Below are 19,768 nucleotides of genomic sequence, written 5' to 3'. Positions count from 1 at the left end.
GGATAGAGTTGGTTGCTCTCTCCTTGGAGCTACCCACCCTTATTTATGCAAGCTTTGCACCTTATACAAACTTCTTTCATAGCCCCCGATGCACTGTATTTCCCTTCTTTTCCTGAAGGTCCTTCCCTGCACTGGGAGTCCTCAAGGGGATCTGACTTCTGGACCCCTGGAGCCTCCTGGAGATGCTTGGTTAATGGTGGCCAAGTTGAAATGACCTGCTGTCCCTTCAGCGCTCCCTCTCAAAGAAGTGGTTTGCATTTCTGGGGGCCTGGGGTGCCAGAGCTGAGGTCCCTTGGGATGTGAGCAAGATAATTCAACTTTTGCTAGTTTTAAAGTTGAAAAACAAAACAAAAAAAAAGTGATGTTGAAGATGAGGGCTTGAGCCCCAGCCAAAGCTCAAGGTGGGAAAAACCCAGAGTCCCAGGACCTTGGCATGTGCCATGCCTGGGCTCCCTGACTGGAGCCCTGCCTGAATGTGCCCAGCTCCGTCAGCTCTGGCCGGGGCTTTGCTTCCCTCATCCCAGGAGCCGGACTCAGGCTGGCCCTGCTGGGGTGGAGGCCTCCCTTGGAGCCACCAACTACCCTGACCACCAGGGGGCAGGGTGAAGTAGACAGCCTGGGCCCCGGGTGGGGTGGGGGCTGGTGGGGTGGTGAAGGGTCCCAGATAAAGAGCAGGTCACTGAGCCTGGGGACCAAACACCCAGAGAGCCTCCTTCCGGGGGCGCTGCCTCACTCACCCTGCCCTACGCTTCCTGTGTGAGAGGCCCGGGACTCTGGCCTTATTTGAAGGGTAGGGGTGTTGGAGGCAAAAGCTCTGGGGACACCCTTTCCCTCCCAGGCGGCTGCATTTTTTTTTTTAACAAAGGCTTTGTTTTCCCCAAGTTACCATCGGAACATTTGCCAACTTCTGTCGCAAAAGGACTCCCACCGTGGCCAACTTCAAGCTAACGTTGTGATGTCCCTGAACTCAGAGTTGGGAACAGATTCACACCATTGGCCCCGGCTCCAGCATGCCCCTGGCTGCGGGGGTCCAGGTTCAAGGCCACGAGCTCCCCCGAGACTCCCCGTGAGGAGCCCGGCCGGCCCTAGCTCGAGGAGGTGTTGCCCCGTCCAGACACCCTCTGAAAAATCCTAGCTCGGGTCCTAGATACTCGTCAGCAAGGCCTGGGTTTGACTCCTTCAAGTGCCCACTGGACAGGTTCAAAATCCCAGGACCCGCAAAGCCGGCTCCTTCCCGCCTCCTGGCTTTTTTCAGTTCCCGGGAAGGGCTGAGCAGTTTCCTACCCCAGGGCCTTTGCTTATAGACTGTCAGCCACACGAGGGCAGGGCCCGTGTGGATTTTGTGTTCACGGCATCGTCCCCCGGGGCCTAGCATGGCGCAGAGCCTGGAAAAGGCAGTGACTCCGTAATTGTCGAATGGATGTGCACGTGGTACCCAAAGGCACTTATCTGGTCTCTTTCTTCCTCTGTAAAAAAGTAGGGGCGCCCTGGTGGCTCAGCCGGTTAAGCCTCTGACTCTTGATCTCAGCTCAGGTCAAGATCTCACGGTTCGGGAGATCGAGCCCTGAGTCGTGCTCTGCGCTGACGGGGTGGAGCCTGCTTGGGATTCTCATAGTCTCCCTCTCTCTCTGCTCCTCCCCTGCTCGTGCGTGCTCTCTCTCTCAAAATAAATAAATAAACTTAAAAAAAAAAAACACAGTATAACCCAACGTCCTACCTTACAATAATATTTAACATCATGGGGCACCTGGGTGAACCAGCAACCTCGACTGAGCTCAGGGAAGTGCGACTCTTCTTGGGAGGGTGGGGGCGGGGCTCTAAGACATGGTGACCTTGGTGCCCCGGGGGTTTGAAGGCCAAGGGGCAGGGCTGACAACTGATAAGCGCTGGGGGACCCTCAGGGCCGATGCTGCCCCCCCCCAAGTCTGGGAAGGCTCCCTAGAACCAAGATACCTGGCTGAATCAGATGGCCACATCTGACAATGTGGCCAGAGAGCTTTGGTGACGATGTGCCAGCTGTACCTTTGACCACGTCTCCCCCACAGCCCCTCTTATCCCGCTTGGGGGTTCGGCCCGGACTCTCAGGGCTCAGAGGTAAATCTTGCTTCCCACAGTTCTGTTCTTCCCAGAGGCTGGGTTGGCTGCGGTCATGTGACCGGCTCTGGCCAAGGAGAAGTAGGGAGAGGCTGCAGGAGGGAAGACTGGTCATCTCACCCGCCCTCGTCATGCCCGATGTGACATGCCGGGACCTGGGACAGCAAACGTGTGGCCACCAGCTTGTGGCTGCCGTCCTGTGGCCCTGAGGGAAGCTGGCCTGAGCACAAAGCTGTGGCGTTAAGAGTGCCCAGTGGCACCCTGGGACAACCCGTGATCCTTAGCGAAGCTGCTGGAACCAGCCCTGGGATTTCAGGTTATTTGTCCTTTCTGACGCCTTATGTTCTAGAAGCATTCTGTGCCCCCAAAAGCATCCTAACAGATACTGAAGGGACATGCCACGAAAAGCAGAGGGAGGAAAGGATTCTTTTCTAGGTTCTTATGCGGTTTTTTTTTTTAATCTTTATTTATTTTTAAGAGAGAGAGAGAGATACACACAGAGTGTGAGCAGGGAGGGGCAGAGAGAGAAGGAGACACAGAATCCAAAGCAGGCTCCAGGCTCTGAGCTGTCAGCCCAGAGCCCGATGCGGCGCTCGAACCCACGAACTGTGAGATTGTGACCTGAGCCGAAAGTCGGATGCTTTAACCGACTGAGCCACCCAGGCGCCCCTAGGTTCTTACGTTTTAAAACGGGAAGGAAAGAGCCTGTCTGCCCTGCCGAGAGCTTTGGGAGAGGGTGCCCTGAGCAGACACTGAGTAGATCTGAGCTCCCGGCTACCCCTGGGGGGAGGCGGGCAGAGGGGGAGGAAGGAACGTGTCGGTCTTGGGGTTCCTGGCTGAAGGGGACCGTCGCCCCTCCTCCCCAGCTGAGCCTGGAGGTGGGGTACAGAGGAGATCCCCAACAGGTGTGGGGCAGCTGAGACTCAGAGGGGCCATGGCGCTCTCCCAGGCCGAACCCTGGGGAGGCGGCTGAGAACCCGGACAAGAAACGGCCACGCGGTGTATTCAGGCACAGGATCCCGGGCTCAGACAGCTCCCGGAGCGATGCAGCACCTGTGACACAAGCCCCCGTGCAGAGCGCCCCAAGAGGGACGAGAACCCAGGAGGGCTCCGCAGGAGTGAGCGCGCGGCTCAGCGGGTATGTGGGGGGGACCCAGGAGCCCAGAGCGGTGGAAAGCAAGTTCTAGTTCGCGCACCTCTGTGTTTGTGACACCAATGCGTCCCCCGCCCCCAGCGGGGAACAGCGGTTGGCCAGAGGAAGGACAGGGACGGCCGCCCACACCCACACTCTCACTGCGCTGCTGCCTTGCAGTGGGTCCCCTGTTTCCTCCGTGGGCCCGGACCTCGGTTACCAGTTCCTCCCGCCCACACCCTCACCTCCAGGCAGCAACTTCACACCCCAGCCCGACCCTTGCACGGCGCCCCCCCCCCCCACCCCCGCCCCGGCCTCCCTTCCTGCTGGGTGTGCAAGCCAGCTGCTCCCGGCCACGGGGGCTTAGCCTCGCACTCTTGACTCCTGTCCTGGAAATCCCTCCTTCCTTCCTCTCTGGCTCCCGCAGCCTGCCTTCTGGAAGCAGCTCTGCCCTGCCGGGCCCCACCCCGAGTGTTCTTGACATCTGTTTCTGGTCGTGTTGAGTCTCTGCCTATGTTTTCCCTTCCTCCAGATGCATACGTGGCAGCCTGTGGCTACCGGGCCCCGGGCCGCGGAGCTGGCGGGAGGAGGAAGAAACAGTGGAGGGCGCTGCACGGATTCCAACACCCCCCCCCTCGCCACCCCCCCGGGCCAGGACTCCTGGACCTTGCCTCCCGCGGCTCCTCTCCCCTCCTGCTCAGTACACGTCACCCATCCAGCAAAATGGCCTTGGAGCGCGGGCCGGGCGCCAACCCCCGCGAATGCGCGAAACACCATCACATTCGGTCCTCATTTGAAACAGAACTGAGACTCACGGGGACGAGGTGACAGGCCCGGTTCGCGGGCACAGGAGAAACAGTGGTGTCGGCGCTGAGCCAGGAGCTGTTCTAAGGAAACAGGGACCCGGGATCAGAGCCCCCCCCTGGCCGGGCTCCAGAGCCCACACGCTCTGGAATCTGAGCGCTCACCGCTTCCCTGAAATTTCTCAAGCCCTGTCACTTGGCACTTTCTATTTTCTGGGACGATCAGCGCTGGTTTCACGTTCCTTCCCATCGTCAGTCCAGGGGTCCTGATCTGGAGTTCTGAAAGTCACCCCGTATAGCCTTGGGCACCCGCAAAGGCCTCCGTGGGCCAAGAGAGGAGGGGCTTTGAACCCGACGTGACAGATAAGGACACTGGGGGGATCCAGAGAGACTAGATGCGTTACCCAGCGCCTTCTAGTCCTCAGCTGACTCAGGGGGCTCCCCCGGGGCAGAGCCGGCACGGGAGCCCAACTACTGGCACCCAGGCCTGCCCTCTTCTCACTGCCATAGAAAAGTCTAGTAGGGGCAACAGAGCCTGGTAGACCCGTTGCCCAAGCTGAACCCGCCCCCCATCTGGCTGCCCTCCGCCCGCCCCCCTCTGCTATTAAATCTCTTGCCTCCTTTGAAGTCCAGTGGGAATCCGGCCCTTCCCGCCGGATGGCGTCCTGGGTCCACACCATGCCCTTCCCGGGCCCGCAGCACCGCTGACCGCCTCTGGTCCCACCCTGTACAATCCACACTCCACCTGGCCACGAGAGCGATCTGCCCCTTTAGTTAGCTCTAACCAGTGACCACGCGGCTCAGAACCCTCCAGCAATGCCCCAGCACGTGGGGGGTCAAGTCCAGACGAAGGCAGACATTCGAGACCTTTTATGACTTGGCCCCTCCTCACCTTTCCAGCCTCAAATCTCATCCTGCCCTTGTCTCTTGCACTTTTCCAAACATTTCCATAGCGTGCTGCCCTCTCCAAGTGCCCAGAGCATAGACCGCACTGGCCCACGGCCACCCCTTGCACCCCACTGTCCCTTTTCCCCCAGATCATGGTGTCTTTCAAACTCCTATTTGTCCTCCGAGGCCCGGCTCAAATGCCGCCTCCACTAAGAAGCTTTCCTAGATCACCCTCTCGAGAATTCTCCACACTCTTCCCCATACTCCAGTGCAACAGAGGAAGGTCCTTCCTCCTGTGTGACTTCCGGGCACACCCTACCCAAACCCATGGGATGGATCCAACCCACCCGTCTGGGTAGCAGGCCCCCAGGGACACAGCTGGGTTCAGCTGCCTGCACCAGCTCTGTTCCTGGTTTCAACTCAGATCCCTGTCCGATCACCATTCTCCCCGCCCCCCACACCACCCGACCAAGCAATGGCCAAGCTGAGGTGAGGTCCCCTGACTCCTCGTCCAGGCTGTTTTCCATTTCATGAGCCTCTTCGCCCCCTGGCCCTCCTCTCTCTTCCCTTCCTGGGTCACTAACACTTTGGAGGGAAATATTCTTTTCAAAATATGTAACTGAAAGAGATTGCCCCCGGGGTGGAGAGGTAACCACATGGGCTCACCAGAGTCACCAGGACTAAGCATGGCAGATCTCCGGGGGGACACTGCCCTCCCCACATTCCTGGCAGCAGGTTTGGGGGGCCTCCAGTTTTCCGGGCCCCTCACCCGGCCCCCGCCAAGACGTTGCCTTCCGGGAGAGCCCCCATCACAAAGATCCGGGGGCTCTTATCACCCATTGGAGAGAAGCCACCAAGCCAGGAACTGGGCTCCTGTGGGGAAACCTGGCCCAGCATCAGAGGCCACTCTGAACCACGGATAGAGGCGGCATCTGCCACAGGTCCGCTGAGACACTGGGGGAGATGCTCTCTGGGAACCCATGAACTAACGTGGCCCGGAAATGCCTGGGGGCCTTTGACCTCAGCTTGCAAAGGACAAGCTTCAATCCTCCTGCGGGTGCTTGGTGAGAAGTTTCAAAAGCTTCGCTGCCAGAAAAAAAAAGGAAAAATAAAGCTTTGCTGCCTTATCAATCAGCAAACCGGCTTGTCCTTGTGACGTGACCGTGACAAAAGGCTCCTGGTGTGGGGTGGGGGGGGGGGCAACCTTTACCGCCAGGGGTGAGGGGATGCTGAGAGGGAGTGCTGGTGAGGCCAATGGTGCATGAACAGAGCCTGGACGGAAAGCAGGCCCTGGGATCGCCTCCCCCTGAGTAGCCCCTGACCTGTTAGGAGCCCCTTGGGTGAGAGCCGCAGGGAGTTCAGGTCCAGTGGGAAAACTTCCGTGGCCGTATAGGTTCCAAAGACTCGAAGACTTGCGTCTACCCCCTGCCTGGGTGGGCCACCGGGCTGGGCTAGGCTGAATCCGGGGGGCCGTTCCTCCTGCACAGCTCGTTCTCGCACACAGTACCCAGGAAGCCATCTCACACAGCAACAGGGAGGCCCAGGGGTGCAGGATGTCCCGTCGAGTCTGCGAGGGGAGCCTGCGCGGGTTACGTCAACTGTAACTACATTTTCGTGAGTGGCCACCACGCGCTAGCTTGGCCGCCCCCGGGCGCCCTGGCGGATGAGTGACAGAGGGGGCCGGTGTCTGTCTTGGTGGGTGGGAAGCACATGGAGAGGAGCCCTGGGCTGCTCCGTCTCTCGAGCCTTCCCCGGGGGGCACCGGCAGCACCGGGACGGGCCGCCCTCCCAAGGTGGGCAGAGGAAGCGGAGGGGAAAGAACCAACCCGCATTGCCAAAGAGACACACGAACTTTAATCACTCTGGACAAGCAGGGCAGGGGCGGAAGTCAGGCTGGGGGGGCGGCTGGGAGAGCACCAGCCTCGACGGCACCTGCTCAGGTCCCGCTGCCAGCCCCCAGCCACGTAGCCATGGGTCCGTTGGCTATGAGTGAGCACCAGAAACCACCACTGGGGCCACCTCTGCCCCGGGGTCTGTGTAAGCACCAATGGGCGGAGGCCATCTCCCTCTGGAGAGAGGTTCAGGCCACCCAGGATGGGGGGAGGGGAAGGCTGGACGCGGCCATGCCGGCCCACCCTGGGAGGGGGAGAAAGGACAGAAGACCTGATGTCCCCTTACTTGACCTTGGCCTCTCCCGGTGCCTGTCTTGGCTTCATGGCTCAGAGGAGCCTCCCCCTGATTGACCCGGAATGTTGGCCGCTTCAGTTCCCTAGACCTGCTGAGGGGTCCAAAGCCCGGCCCACTCCCCAGTGGCATTTGTAAAGGCGGCATCGGGCCAGAGGAGGCGCTGCTGGGCAGGAGACGCCCACCAGGGCTTTAGCACCTTAACCAAGCTTGGAAAGCCAGGGACGCTGGGCTGGCGAGAGAGGCCAAGGAGGGTCAACGAGCACCTGGGAGCCGGGCACCTTCGGGAGGGTGGGCCGGGAGGGGCAAGAGAACAGAGGAGGGGGAGCCCCAGAGGGATGCGAGAATGGGAGGATGTTGGGAAGAGAATGTTGTGGAAGCTTCCAGAATGTTCCGAAAGTAGAAGCGTGTGAAAGTTCTAGAATCTGGTGGCTCAAGCGGGGTCCACAGCCCAGCCCCATCAGCACCACCCAGGAACATCTTAGAAATGCAGAATCACGGGCCCCCTCCAGAATCCGAATCAGAATCTGCATTTTGGCACAGCCCCCAAAGTCATTCAGATGCACGTTCAAGTCCGGGACGTGCTGGTTTAAAAGGCTGGGAAAATTCTAGAATGTTTAGGTCAGAGGGCTTCTTAAGATAGGTCCAAGAGAGGAGAGAAAGGGGTGATGGAGGGGAGAAAAGAAGAGGAAGACCATCCAGAACGCCAGATCCCGGGGGCCCACTTTACGGAGGTGCAAACTGAGGCCTCGCAGGGGACCGCCCTGCCCCCAGCCCACCCCCCGGCCGGAGCGGCCCCCTCTGGAGGCGCTAGTCCTCCTCGGGCTTGATGAGGTGGCCGCTGAACGTGATGTAGGTGTCGACATCGTCGCTGTAGACGGCGTTCTCCCGCTCGCGCTTGAAGAGCCGCACCCAGACGCGGTCCCCGGGCCCCAGGGCCAGCATCACGCTCTGACTCTGCATGATGCTGCGGTCGCTGGGCTGCGCGTACAGGATGACGGCCGCCTCCTCGTTGTGCACGACGTGCACGTATGTCTCCTTGAAGTTCCAGCTGTGCACGTTGAGGCTGAAGAAGTAGAGGCCGCGCAGGGGGGCGACAAAGTGGCCGGCGGCCAGGTCGAAGTGGCCGTCCGGGTTCACGAAGACGGTGTCGAAGAGCAGCGGCTGGAACCCCTCGCTGCTGTGCAGGGCCGTCTTGCGGCCCACGGAAAAGGCGGAGAAGCGCGTCCGGCACGGGCCCCCGGGGCTGCCCGCCTGCCCCTTGGCGCCCTTGGTGCCCTGCGGGCCGCGCTCCCCCCGGGGACCCTCCCTGCCCAGCTTCCCGGGGGTGCCCAGCAGGCCTCGGTCCCCTTTGTCACCTGTGGGGACAAGAAGGGGAAAGTCAGGGCAGGCGCCCAGGCCTGCGCCAAGGGAGCCCCTCCGTGGGTTTGCGGAAGACGCGAGAAGGAGGCCAGAGCGGGAGCCAGCGTTTACAGAGCCCCTTGGTGCATGCCAGCCCTCACCTCCCTGAATGCCCGTCTGAGGAAGATACCATGACCGTCTCCGGTCCCAGGAAGGTTGAGGGACTCACCCAGGGTCACACAGCTCAGGGGAAGCAGGTAACGCAAGACTCAGGAGGGTCTGTCTTCCGCCTGCCTGTTCCCTTCCCCCCTACAGCGAAGGCGTGGTGTGGCCCCTGGGAGGCCAGGCCCAAACCCCCAGCCAGACTGCAGTGGAGACGTGGGCTACGTGCAGGATACGCTTTGCGTTTCTGACCCAGAGAAGGAACCCAAGAAAAACACCTCTGCCTCCCCGAAGGGAAAAGCCCTGGGTAGGAGCCAGGCGGCCCTGGGTGGGGATTATGTCCCACCGGGGCGTTTCCCGGTCAGGGTCTTGGTTACCTTGTCTATATCTTGAGAAGGATCGCGTCCACCTCGCAGGGGTGCTCCTGGGCCCTCAACAAAATGTCCTAGGGGACAGTGCGCCACAGCCCGCACTCGCGAGGTGGGAAGGCCCACCCAGCGAGGCTCGGCCCGTCCCTGCCTGCCCTGGGGTCCGGCAGCGTCTAACCTGGTCCTCGGGCACGCACGCCTCTGCCCAGCCTTTGTTCCAGGCCGACCCTGAACTCAGGAGACGCAGGTGACCGCCTGTGTCTCCAGGTACCTGACCCCACATATTTGATGATCGCACCATCAGCCCCTCCCCTTTGAGAGAGCCGCACGCCCCTGTGGTTTCCCAAGGTCTCCTAGGACCGTGGCCACACCCCTGGGAAGGGCGGAGGGGGGCCCAGCCCCTGGGAGGAGAGGCCTGGAGAGAAGCAGGGACAAAGGGGTCCGCAGCGCTCTGGCTCCACGGCCTCCACGGAGAACGGTCTCATCATGTGCCCAGCACTTTACAGTTTGCAGAGCACCTCTTCGCCCCGAGGGAGGAGGGGGTGAAGGGTGGTTTTAGGAGGGGGTCTCCTTCTCCGGTTTTTTTTTTTTTTTTTTTTAACGTTTATTTATTTTTGAGACAGAGAGAGACAGAGCATGAACGGGGGAGGGTCAGAGAGAGAGAGGGAGACACAGAATCTGAAACAGGCTCCAGGCTCTGAGCGGTCAGCACAGAGCCCGACGCGGGGCTCGAACTCACAGACCTCGAGATCGTGACCTGAGCCGAAGTCGGCTCCTTAACCGACTGAGCCACCCAGGCGCCCCTCCTTCTCCGTTTTACAAGTGAGGCAGCAAGCCAGGGAGGGAGAGCCGAGCCTGACCCACAGGGCAGAGGTGCCCAGCAGCCGGGGCTGGGACCCGGGAGCCCTGACGCCAGCCAGGCGCCTTGCAACATGGTCAAGGGTCCACCCCGCCCGCGCCCCCCCCCCCCCCCCGCAACTAAGTCTGGCCCGGGCGTGTCCTCCTCGACTCGGGGTTTTCGGAGGGCCATGTGGAGGAAGGGAGGCGTCCTCACCCGTGAGATCTCAGGGCCGGAGGGTCTCAGAGGCCAGCCGAGCCCTGGCCCTCCGGAGACCTCGGGCCAGACCCTGGCTCTGCTCCTGACAGCTGTGTGCTCCTAGCACAGCTCCTCCCCTCTCGGGGGCTCAGTTTCCCCATCTGCAAAGTGGGAGGCGGGGGGAGGAATGACAAAGTTCCGAGCTCTTGGGGTGGTTGTCAGCGCAGGCAGAGGTGACGGGGGTCTAGGGCCTGGCCCCAGCCCGGCTGCCCGCGGCCCCCAGCAGCAGAAGCCTCTTCCTGATTTTAGAGGACAGGGAGCCAGCTCCGACCTGGACAGCCCCAGGGGCTGCCCACGGGTCTCCCTGCTTCCACCCTGGTCCCCTGCTGGCTATTCACCGTGCAACACTAGAGGGATCCATTTGAAACCCAAGTGGGATCAGGTCCCTCCGCTCGAGCCCTCCCCTGCTCCCCATCTCACTCAGAGGGGAAGCCCAAGTCTGATCGGGTCCTTGCTTCGCCTCCAACTTCAGCTCCTCCTTTTGTCCCCTGCCCCTGAAACACACCAGACCCACTCCTGCCCCAGGGCCTTTGCACCTGCTGTTCACCTTGGCCCACTCTTCCCCGGATATCCACATGGCTTCTCCCTCACCTTCTCATTGAAAGTACACTGTCCACCCCCATTTAATATGCAACCTACCCCCCCTTTACCTGCACTCCTGATGCCCCTTGCCCTGCTCTACTCACCACTGCCATAGCATTTCTCACCATCCAACGTTCTGTCTCCCTAACGCGGTAATATATTTATTGCTCACTGTCTGCCTCCCCGACTAGAACGGGAGCTCCGTGGCAGTGGGCTTCTCTGTCTGGTTTGTTCACGCTCCGTCCTCAGAATCCAGAACAGTCCTGGCACATAGCAGGTGCTCAATAAACGTGCGAATGAAAGAAAGGGTCTCGGACAGCCTTCCGTCCTGGTGTTTCCTGCTCCCTCCACCTCACTGACCCCAGCCCGGGAAGAGACCCCCAGGCCCTCCCCATCCCCAAGCGGACCCGTCTAGCCTGAGCCACGTGTGGGCACTCACCCTTCAGGATGGTGATGTTAATGTAGGGCCTGACCTCAGGCAGCACGTACGGGAGGGCAGATGGAGAGGCTGAGGACACATCTGCTTCGTCGGCGGGGGTCAGGGAGTCCTCAGGGTCACAGCACCGGCGACAGTACCCAGGGGGACCGGAGGCCACAGCTTCCCCAGAGGTGGGTTCCTGGGTGGGGACCCCAAGCACCAAGAGAGGGAACAGAACCACCGCGCAGAGGAGGCCCAGGGCAGCTATCCCCATGGCGACCTGGAACAAGGAAGGAGGGGCAGGGACTATATTTAACTTAACATCTACACCGCCCGATGCCCGGCCTGGAGGCTGCCTGCCCAGCGTCTGCCCACCTGACATAACTCGGGGAGGGAGCGATCGTGCCCCCACTTATCGGACGAGAAGATTGAGACCCACACAGAGAAGCAACTTCTCCAAGGTCACGAAGAGACTGGCGGCGATGCATGGCCTGCAGGCCGAGGCCCCAGAAACCCAGGGCCTGGGAGGGAAACCCCTTTAGGGAGCCACGGGCCAGGAATGGACAAGGGTCCCTGGAGGCCTCTGCTGAGGAGGGTGAGGAAGATGTCCCAGCCACCCAAGAGTCATCACCCGGAAGACGGTGAAATGCTGTTTCTGCCCCCCCCCGACCCGCCTCCCCGGGGCTTGTTTTCTTGTCACCCACTCCTCCGTGTCCGGGGAGCACATGCCCCCGGCAGCACAAGGGAGGTCGGTGGACCCTTGGGACAAACACAAAAGATTCTGCAGGCTTGTTCTCCGGGAGGGGGGACGCGTGGCTGAGCCCACGGTCTGGCACAGGGGCACCGTGGTCCTGCCAAAGGGGCAGGAAAGTTCATTTACTCTAGCAGCCAGACAGCGACATCCGTCAGAGAAAATGCACGGGGCTGTGCCCCATAATGCTGCCCTTGTACCTTTGAGATACAATTGCCTGGGTGCCAGGCAAAAGGAGGTGACTCTCTGGCCAGACGCGTTAGACACAAATACAGAGAAGACGTCATTTTGGGAGGAATGCGGCACTGAGGGCGCGTGGCTTGGCAAGGGCTGGCGTCAGCCCACCTTCCCTCTCGGCACCTTTGCACCGTTAACAACCCGCGCGACCTCATTGGACAGCGGTTGTGTCAGTTATCACAGATCTGCCAATCCGCTGCCAAGGGGGTAAATTGGAATTAAGGAGCAGGCTGAGAAGGTCCGGAAAATTCAAAAGGCTCAGAGAAGCCCAAGGGGCTATGAAGACCGGTCTCTGGCCTTGGCCAAGAGACGATCCAGGGTTCCAGGAGAGGGGCAGGAAGTGGCCGGGACAGCAGACACCGGGGACAGGCTGGCGCCGGGTGGGCAGGAAGCCAGGCAGAGAGCCTTTGAGGTGATAGCGGTGTTTGGGGGCTGGCACCTTATCGCAGGATCAGAAACTCAGCTCTTGAAACCAGATTGGCTTTGACACTTCTGGCGTTTCTTTGTTTATTTCCTCTTCGTTCTACTTTAACATTTAGTACGATTCAAAAATATTTTTTTGTGCGGTTAATACGTGTAGAGAAGGTAAAATTATTATTATTTTTAAATGCTACTCTGTCTCCACTGAGCACTGAGGTAAGAGAGAGGTTTTAAAGAGCAGCTCTGGGGGCTGGGAGACAGCAGTGAGTGGGGGGGGGAGGGACAGGCAGTCCCCGGAGACACCACCCCTCTCCTTAGAGGTGACCATTCCTAAGCTCCACCTGCTCTGGCTTCCTGGTTCTGCTCAATCAGGCAGATCAGTTTCTCAGAGATCAGCCTAATCTCTGTCCAAGATTATCACCCTCATCTTGTATTTGTAAATGTCACATCCCAGTGATTTTTGAGAAGAGCAAAAACCCCCTCTTTTTCCCCCCCGGTCATAGAGAGAGACGTGACTTTCTGGGGACAGGGGAGGCCTCGGGGTTGGACCTGAGATTCCGGGAGAGTTTACAAGTTGTGTGACCTCTGGGCTAGCGGCTTAACCTCTCTGGGCTTCCCACTCCTTGACACGTAAAAGCAGAAGAAACCACCACCCGCCTCCCAGGTTGTTTGGAAGGATCCAAAGGCAGGGAAAGTGCCTGACTTGTAAAGGACTCTGACAAAAAGAAGGAAAAGAAGACAGCAGAGGGAAGACCGTTAATAACATTGCAATAACACCGAACGGTGACTATGCTAATCGCGGTGAGCACTGAGTAATGTACAGAATTGCCAAATGACTGGGATGCAGTCGTCTACGCCTGAAACTAACACTGCATGTCAATTACCCTTCCATAATAAGCAAATAAAATAAAACAACGTGTTCCTTCTGCAACCGACAAGACGTCTTCCCAGGGCCTGCACGGGATGGGACGAGCAGAGTCTCTCCCAGAGGACTGGCATGGTCGGGGATCTTTCTGTGGGCCCCGGGCCAGCCGGGAGTCAAAAGCTCGGAGACACAGAGAACTGTAACCTGGGAAGCAGGAAGCAGGAAGCAAGGCAGCCTTGAACTAGAGTAATAATAACCACAGCCGTGATCACTGACTGGCCCTGGGGGAGGGTGCCTGGCAGGGATCAAGGGTGAGGGACCCTGTTGTGGTTGGGGGGCGGGGGTGATCGGGGGTCCCTGCTGCCTCCACTCAGGAGCTGGGAGCTCTCTGGGGAAGGAGGGAGCCGGGCCTGCGGAGTTGAGCCGGTGAGTGTCCAGGCAGGGGCAGCCCTTCTGGGGGTGAGGGGTGCTGAGATCTCAGTCAGCCAGAGAATGAGCGAGAGGGGCTGGCCAGGGTCAGAGGGAGACAGCAGAACCCAAGATGTGCCTAGGAAGACAGGGGGGGAGGAAGGGAATTCTGGGCTCTGACCCCAGCCCCCTGGGCCCTGCTGGAGGGAGTTACAGGACCTTTCATCACTCACCCTGTGTCCAGCGGCCTCCACAGCGGCTCACAGACCCCCAGCCTCTGGGCAGCCTCTGGCTCCTTGGCCCATGTCTGCCTGTTGCTGGCCCGGACCCCCAGGCCAAGCAAGCAAGCAAGCTGAAGAGGGAGGGATGAAGGGAGGGAGGGAGGCGGAGGGAAGGCGGAGGGAGCGGGCTGAGCTGGCTTCCCACTTCCCCTCCTCCCTGCCTGCTCCTCTCCAGCTTCTGGGATCCCCGTGGAGATAAAGGGAGCCTAGGGAGCTGGGGATTTCCTTCGCTTAACTCTTTGGCGATCCAGTGGGGTCTGGTTTGATTCAGAGGCCCGATAGAGCTGGAGCCGGAAGGGGCCTGAGTGAGGCCCCCTGATGTGCAGGCTGGAAAATCAAGGCCAGGGAAGGGACGGGGCAGGAGCCCCCCCCACCCCAAGTTGCTCAGGAAGGGGGAGGCAGCGCCAGAATCTGGGGTGGGCCTGGGCTTGGTGGGGGAGGGGGGCCGCGGAATATTTGCAAAGGCTGTAGCCTCTGGGGTCAGAGAACCCGCCAAAGGCAGGCTCAGATGTCCCTCACCCTCCAGCACCCTCTGATTCTGCATTTGTTGAGGACTTACTGCCTGGGCTGGACCTCATCTTTGCAGGGTGAACACCTAAAGGTGTTGCCATTTGTTATCTCAACAAACCCCCCCCCTCCCCCTCCCCCCCCCCCCCCCCCCCGCCAGCCTTGGGCTTTCCCACGGTCACTCGGCAAATGAAGAACCAGAACCCCACAGAAAAGAAGGGCTCCCCCCACTAGAGTTCCGTGAACACGCCTGGGCATCGCTGAGGGGCAAAGGCTGTCGTTCAGGGTCTGTGCCCTGGGAAGACGGAGGTGGTGACATTACTGCCCTTGGGAGGCACAGAAATGTAGAGACCCGAGGGTGATCGGATTTCAGTCTGGGGCTTCGGACCCCAAACCCCAGGCTCCGCTCAGCTGGGCAAGGTTGGAGGAGAGGATAGCCCCTGGCTGTGTGTCCTTGACCGCCTCTCCTCTCTGGGCCTCCGTTTTTTCTATCAGCTTGGGGGCTAATCAAACAGCAGAATATCAGGCCTGGGAGGACTCTTCGAGGTGACCTAACTCGATGACTTAATCTAACCAGCAGGGACTCTGTGACCCAGAAAAGACCCAGGGCTTTGGCTCAAGGTCACAGCCAAACTGGAGTCCAAGCTGGAATGAGGGTCAGACTCGCCCAGCTTCTAGCCTTGTGTTGCTTTCACCTCCCAAGCCCACGTGGAGCCCCCCCCACCCCTCCAGGCCTATTTCGGGGTCCAAGGGGGCCCCATAGGAAGCAGACTGAAGGACTATGGCCGCTGAGAAAACTCCAAGTCCACGTTGGCCATGCCCTCTCCGTGGCCCTGCCCCAGGCAGCATTCCCAGGGCACTGAGCCAAGGCTGCAGAGGGAGGGAGCCAAGGGGAGCCACCCTCCCCACCCTCCCCGAGCTGCTGCCACCAGAAAAGGGCTGAGTCAGCAGCACCAGAGGGGGAGACAGCTCCTGGCTGTCTCTGAGCCCTCTGGCTTAGGAAAGGGGGAAGGGAAGGGAAGACGGACCCGACGGGATGGGAAGCTCAGCTCGGGGACACAGGAATAGTTTATCCACTCGTGCGCCCGCACCGTACTCCGTGCAGCCCCCTGCCAAAGGCTGCTCATCCCATTTAACAGATGAGAAGGCCGGGGCCAGGAAAGGGACTGGGCTTGCCAGGTTCTAAGGCCGGCTCCTTTGGCCCCCAGCCAGGCCGATGCCCCAGAAAAAAAAAAGCTCCTCTTTTATTCTGTCCAGAACAGCTGGAGGCAGGGCAGACAAGACAGCAAGACTCAGATGTATTATACTTCAATATTTTTCCTCTCGCTCTCTCCCACTGTGCCTAAAATGCCTTCGTCTATGCACCATCCCCGGGTCTCCCAGCCATTCGGAGGATCTCCCCAGCTGGCCAGATAGCTTAGAGACAGAGTTCCAGCTCTGGGGCAGAGAAAAGTGTTAGGTCTCTGCTCTTCCTAGCTGCATGACCTTGGGCACGCTTCCCTACATCTGAGCCCGGGAGTCCCTGGGCCAGAGGGACACGACGAGGCCGAGGGCGTCTGAACAGCTTGTGGGACACCCACGGGGGTACCCTGTGTGGGCCACCCATCAGTGCTTCTCCATGGTTACACCGTGAATATGGCAAGGGCATGAGCCCATTCTCATGCACACCCGAGTCAGAAGCCCTGGGACCCAAGAGACCGCATGTCCAGAGAAGCTGGCTTGGGATACCTCTCGTCACTATGCGACAACCCCCATCAGCAAGGGTGTAACCCCAAGGCAGAAGGCCAAAACCTTCGTCGCCAAGGCCAGAAACCCAGGGCAGAGCTGTGTGTTCCCCAACCGCCCTCTTCTCCCCCTGCTTACAAAAGACGGCTTTTATTCCCTACCTGGCTCTGTCCTAAGGGTTTTTTTTACGCATATTAACTCATCGAATCCCTCGGCAAATCTCTGAGTATTATCCCCATTTTACAGATGAGGAAAATGAGGCACAGACTCACTCTCAGAACCAAGCTCCTAGCCACGCCCAGGTTATTGCCCAGGATTGGGGAACAGGTATAAAAATAGTGACATTCGGTCAGTGCTTACAAAGCGCCAGGAAACGTCTTGTAATTTAAAAAATAAGACGTGTGCCTCTCAAAACTGAGATAGAAGAGAACACATGATTCCTGGAGTCAGCTTTGCAAATTGCGAATGACAAGTCACCGATCTGACCGCTCAAGGTCAGTAACCAATTAAGAAACTAAACAAAGGAAACCGGGAGCGCCGCCTGCCGGGCAGGGCCGGCGTCCCGGGTAGCTTGTGTGTGTCCCATCCCACCCGCGGCTTGTGACCCTCCCCACGCGTCCCGCCCCCTTCTTCAGGAGATAATGGGGCAGAGGAGGGGACGAGGAAGATGAAGGGCCCACTGCGACGCGCTAAGGGGTGGCCCTGGAGCCCATGCACTTTTCCCAAACCCCATTCTCCACAGTGGAAGGAGGGTCCAACGGGACCCTCCCTCTCCCCAGCAGTTCGTCCAGCTTCCCCCCTGCGCGGAGAACCCCAGACTTGGTTGTACCGAGCCCTTCCACTGGCTGGTCCTGGGGGAACGTCCACCTCTGGACTCAGTTTCCATCCTGGACTCGCTGATCCCAAGGGTGTTAATCCGAGTTGGGCGCGTTTAATCTCATTTTAACCGAAGGGGAAACTGAACGCCCAAGAGGCCCAGCGAAGGAAAGGGCCCGCAGGTCTCAGGACGCCCGCCCGTCGCCGGCCCCCCTGCCCCGCCACACAAGAACCCCGTTCGTTAACTGTTAGAGGGGGAAACTGAGGCTAAAGGAAACAGGTGCAGCAACTGGTTCCCTCCCCACGGGGCGGCTGGCGGCAGAACCGGGATGAGGAGCCCGCCAAGGCGCGTGGGAGGGAATCCAGCAGCCAACCTTGGCCTCCTCTGGGTAGAAGTGGGGGTGGGGGCGACTCCCCGACCCAGGCCCACCCGCTTCGCCCTCGAGCACTGGGAAAAGCCTGCCACCGGCCGCGGGCACGCTCGCGGCACCCTCGGCACGGCCCAGGTCTCCGCCAAACCGGACCCCACCGCGCCACCGCCCACCGGCTGCGGAGCCTCAGGGCCACTCTGCAGCGGCCTCGGGGCCTCCACCCGGGAAGCCCAACCCCAGGCGGCAGGGAGGAGCCACCGCGGCGCCAGGGAGGGGACTTGGCAGTCTAGGGCCCAGCGGCGTCGAGCGGGCGCGAGCCAGGCCGGACATAGCCGACTCTCGCCGACCGCTGCCGAGGACAACCGAGCAAGAGCCGAGTCTGGCCGGGCCTTAGCGGGTGCGGCCGAACACAGCCGAGTCTGAAAAAGCGGGTCCGAGCCGAAGAGAGCCGAGTCCAGCCGAGCGGAGCCGCGACCAGGCGGAGGTGCCGCGGCGCCCCCTGCCGGACACAGCGCACAGCGCTGGCCTGGGCCGGAGCCCGTGGCGCAGCCCTCGGGTCCTGCGACAGTCCTGTGAGATGCGGGTAGAAGCCCTTTTTACGGATGAGGACACCGAGGCTCGAAGCCAGCCCGGAGTCCCGCAGCGCTAAGACGTGGTGGCGGCTGGGGTCGGAGCCCGATGGTGTGGCTGACCGCTCAGCTGACTGCCACCCGCATGAACAGGCATTGACGGTTCGCTTCGTTCTCTGTGTAACCGCTGCCATTTGATGGCCCGAGAGGAGAAACCCGCCCTGAGGAGCAGAGGGAAGGCGACGACCCCTCCTTACAGATGGAGAAACCGGGTCTGGGCCGTGTTGACCAAGTGCGGCAGCCGGCCACCAGTTCCCGTGCAAATATTGACACATTTTCTGTCAATTAAAGCAGACAGCAGGCCCGAGAGGCCGCATCCCACCCTGGGCCTCTTCCCCCCTCCCCCATCCTCCCTACTCCCCCCTGGTCCTCCCCGCTTCCACGGTCCTCCCCACTCCATCGTCCTCCCCACTCCCCCCCTCCGTCCTCCCCATTTCCCTCAGGTCCTCCTCACTCCCCCCATCCTCCCTACTCCCCTGTCTTCCCCACTCCCCCCCATCCTCCCCACTCCCCCTGGTCCCCCCCAACTCCCCTCTCTCGGTCCTCCCCACACCCTTTCATCCTCCCCACCCCTCTACAGTCCTCTCCACTCCCCCCAGGTCCTCTCCCCTCCCCCATCCTCCCCATTCCCCCCAGGTCCCCTTCACTCCTCCCCCTCGTCCTCCCCACTCCCCTCCTCCCCACTCCCCCGAGATCCTCCCCACTCCCCCGAGATCCTCCCCACTCCCCCCATCCTCCCCACTCTCCCGTCCTCCCCACTCCCCCCATCCTCCCCACTCCCCTCGAGTCCTCCCCACTCCCCCCCAGCCTCCCCACGCCCCTCCAGCCTCCCCACTCCCCCTGGTCCCCCCAACTCCCCTCCTCCGGTCCTCCCCACTCCCTTTCGTCCTCCCCACCCCTCTTCAGTCCTCCCCACTCCCCCCAGGTCCTCCCCACTCCTCCTGTCCTCCCCACTCCCCCCCATCCTTCCCACTCCCCCCATCCTCCCCACTCCCCTCCAGTCCTCCCCACTCCCCCCCACCCTACCTACTCCCCCCCCAGCCTCCCCACTCCCCTCCAGCCTCCCCACTCCCCCTGGTCCCTCCCAACTCCCCTCCCCTGGTCCTCCCCATCCCTCTGCAGTCCTCCCCACTCCCCCTGGGTCCTCCCCACTCCCCCTGTCCTCCCCACTACCCCCCCCCCCGGCTCCTCCCCACTCCCCCTGTCCTCCCCACTCCCCCCCCCACCCCCGGTAGCAAGCCGACCATAGAGGACACGGGCTCCTGGCTGCCTACTGACCGTGTTCCCGGGGTTGTGTGACCCAGGACTATGTTCCTGGGATGTGTGAACCGGGAGGTGTCCTGAACCCTGGAGATGCCAGGTGTGGCCTGGGCATTTTCTTTGAGCCTGTGAAAAAGTGAGGGCTGGCTTTGCCCTCCGCACGCGCACGCGCGCGCACACACACGTGCACAAGTGCGTCCCCTTCACTCACCCTTGTGTGCACACCACTGTGACCTGCCAGCCAGGCCTGTGCTGAGGCCACAGGGGTCACCGGAGGGGGGGGCTGAGCCTCTAGGAGGCGACGGAAGTCCCCTATGGGGCCCGGGCGGGCCTCTTGCCTGTCGGGTCTTCCCTGAGGGCATCACCTGACTACCCAGTGGCCACCCGCGGCCTCGGGGCCCTCTCTCCACCGCCAGCGTTGCTCCTGCCA

At 60.9% G+C, this 19,768-nt stretch overlaps 1 protein-coding gene across 1 annotated transcript; it reads right to left on the bottom strand.

Moving 5' to 3' along the window:
• Positions 1 to 6,748: 6,748 nt before the first annotated feature.
• C1QTNF6 (C1q and TNF related 6) lies at positions 6,749 to 14,257 on the bottom strand. The gene is made up of 3 exons (XM_019446821.2): positions 13,983 to 14,257; positions 11,090 to 11,348; positions 6,749 to 8,459 (listed from the first exon to the last, which is right to left on the bottom strand). The coding sequence occupies exons 2-3, from the start codon at positions 11,340 to 11,342 to the stop codon at positions 7,912 to 7,914; spliced, it is 801 nt and encodes a 266-aa protein (XP_019302366.1). The 5' UTR covers positions 11,343 to 11,348; positions 13,983 to 14,257; the 3' UTR covers positions 6,749 to 7,911.
• Between the last annotated feature and the right edge of the window lie 5,511 nt (positions 14,258 to 19,768).

The sequence above is a fragment of the Panthera pardus genome, unplaced genomic scaffold, assembly GCF_024362965.1.
Source record: "Panthera pardus isolate Hobbes unplaced genomic scaffold, ASM2436296v1 HiC_scaffold_6, whole genome shotgun sequence".
Classification (NCBI taxonomy): domain Eukaryota; kingdom Metazoa; phylum Chordata; class Mammalia; order Carnivora; family Felidae; genus Panthera; species Panthera pardus.
This window is presented reverse-complemented; position numbering and strand designations above follow the sequence as displayed.

What these genes read in the sequence shown, in the direction of transcription:
- C1QTNF6 (XM_019446821.2), bottom strand. Translation starts at nt 11,342, where the DNA reads ATGGGGATAGCTGCCCTGGGCCTCCTCTGCGCGGTGGTTCTGTTCCCT. An exon ending in TAACATCACCATCCTGAAGG is followed by an intron (nt 8,460 to 11,089) that starts GTGAGTGCCCAC and finishes TTGTCCCCACAG; the next exon opens with GTGACAAAGGGGACCGAGGC.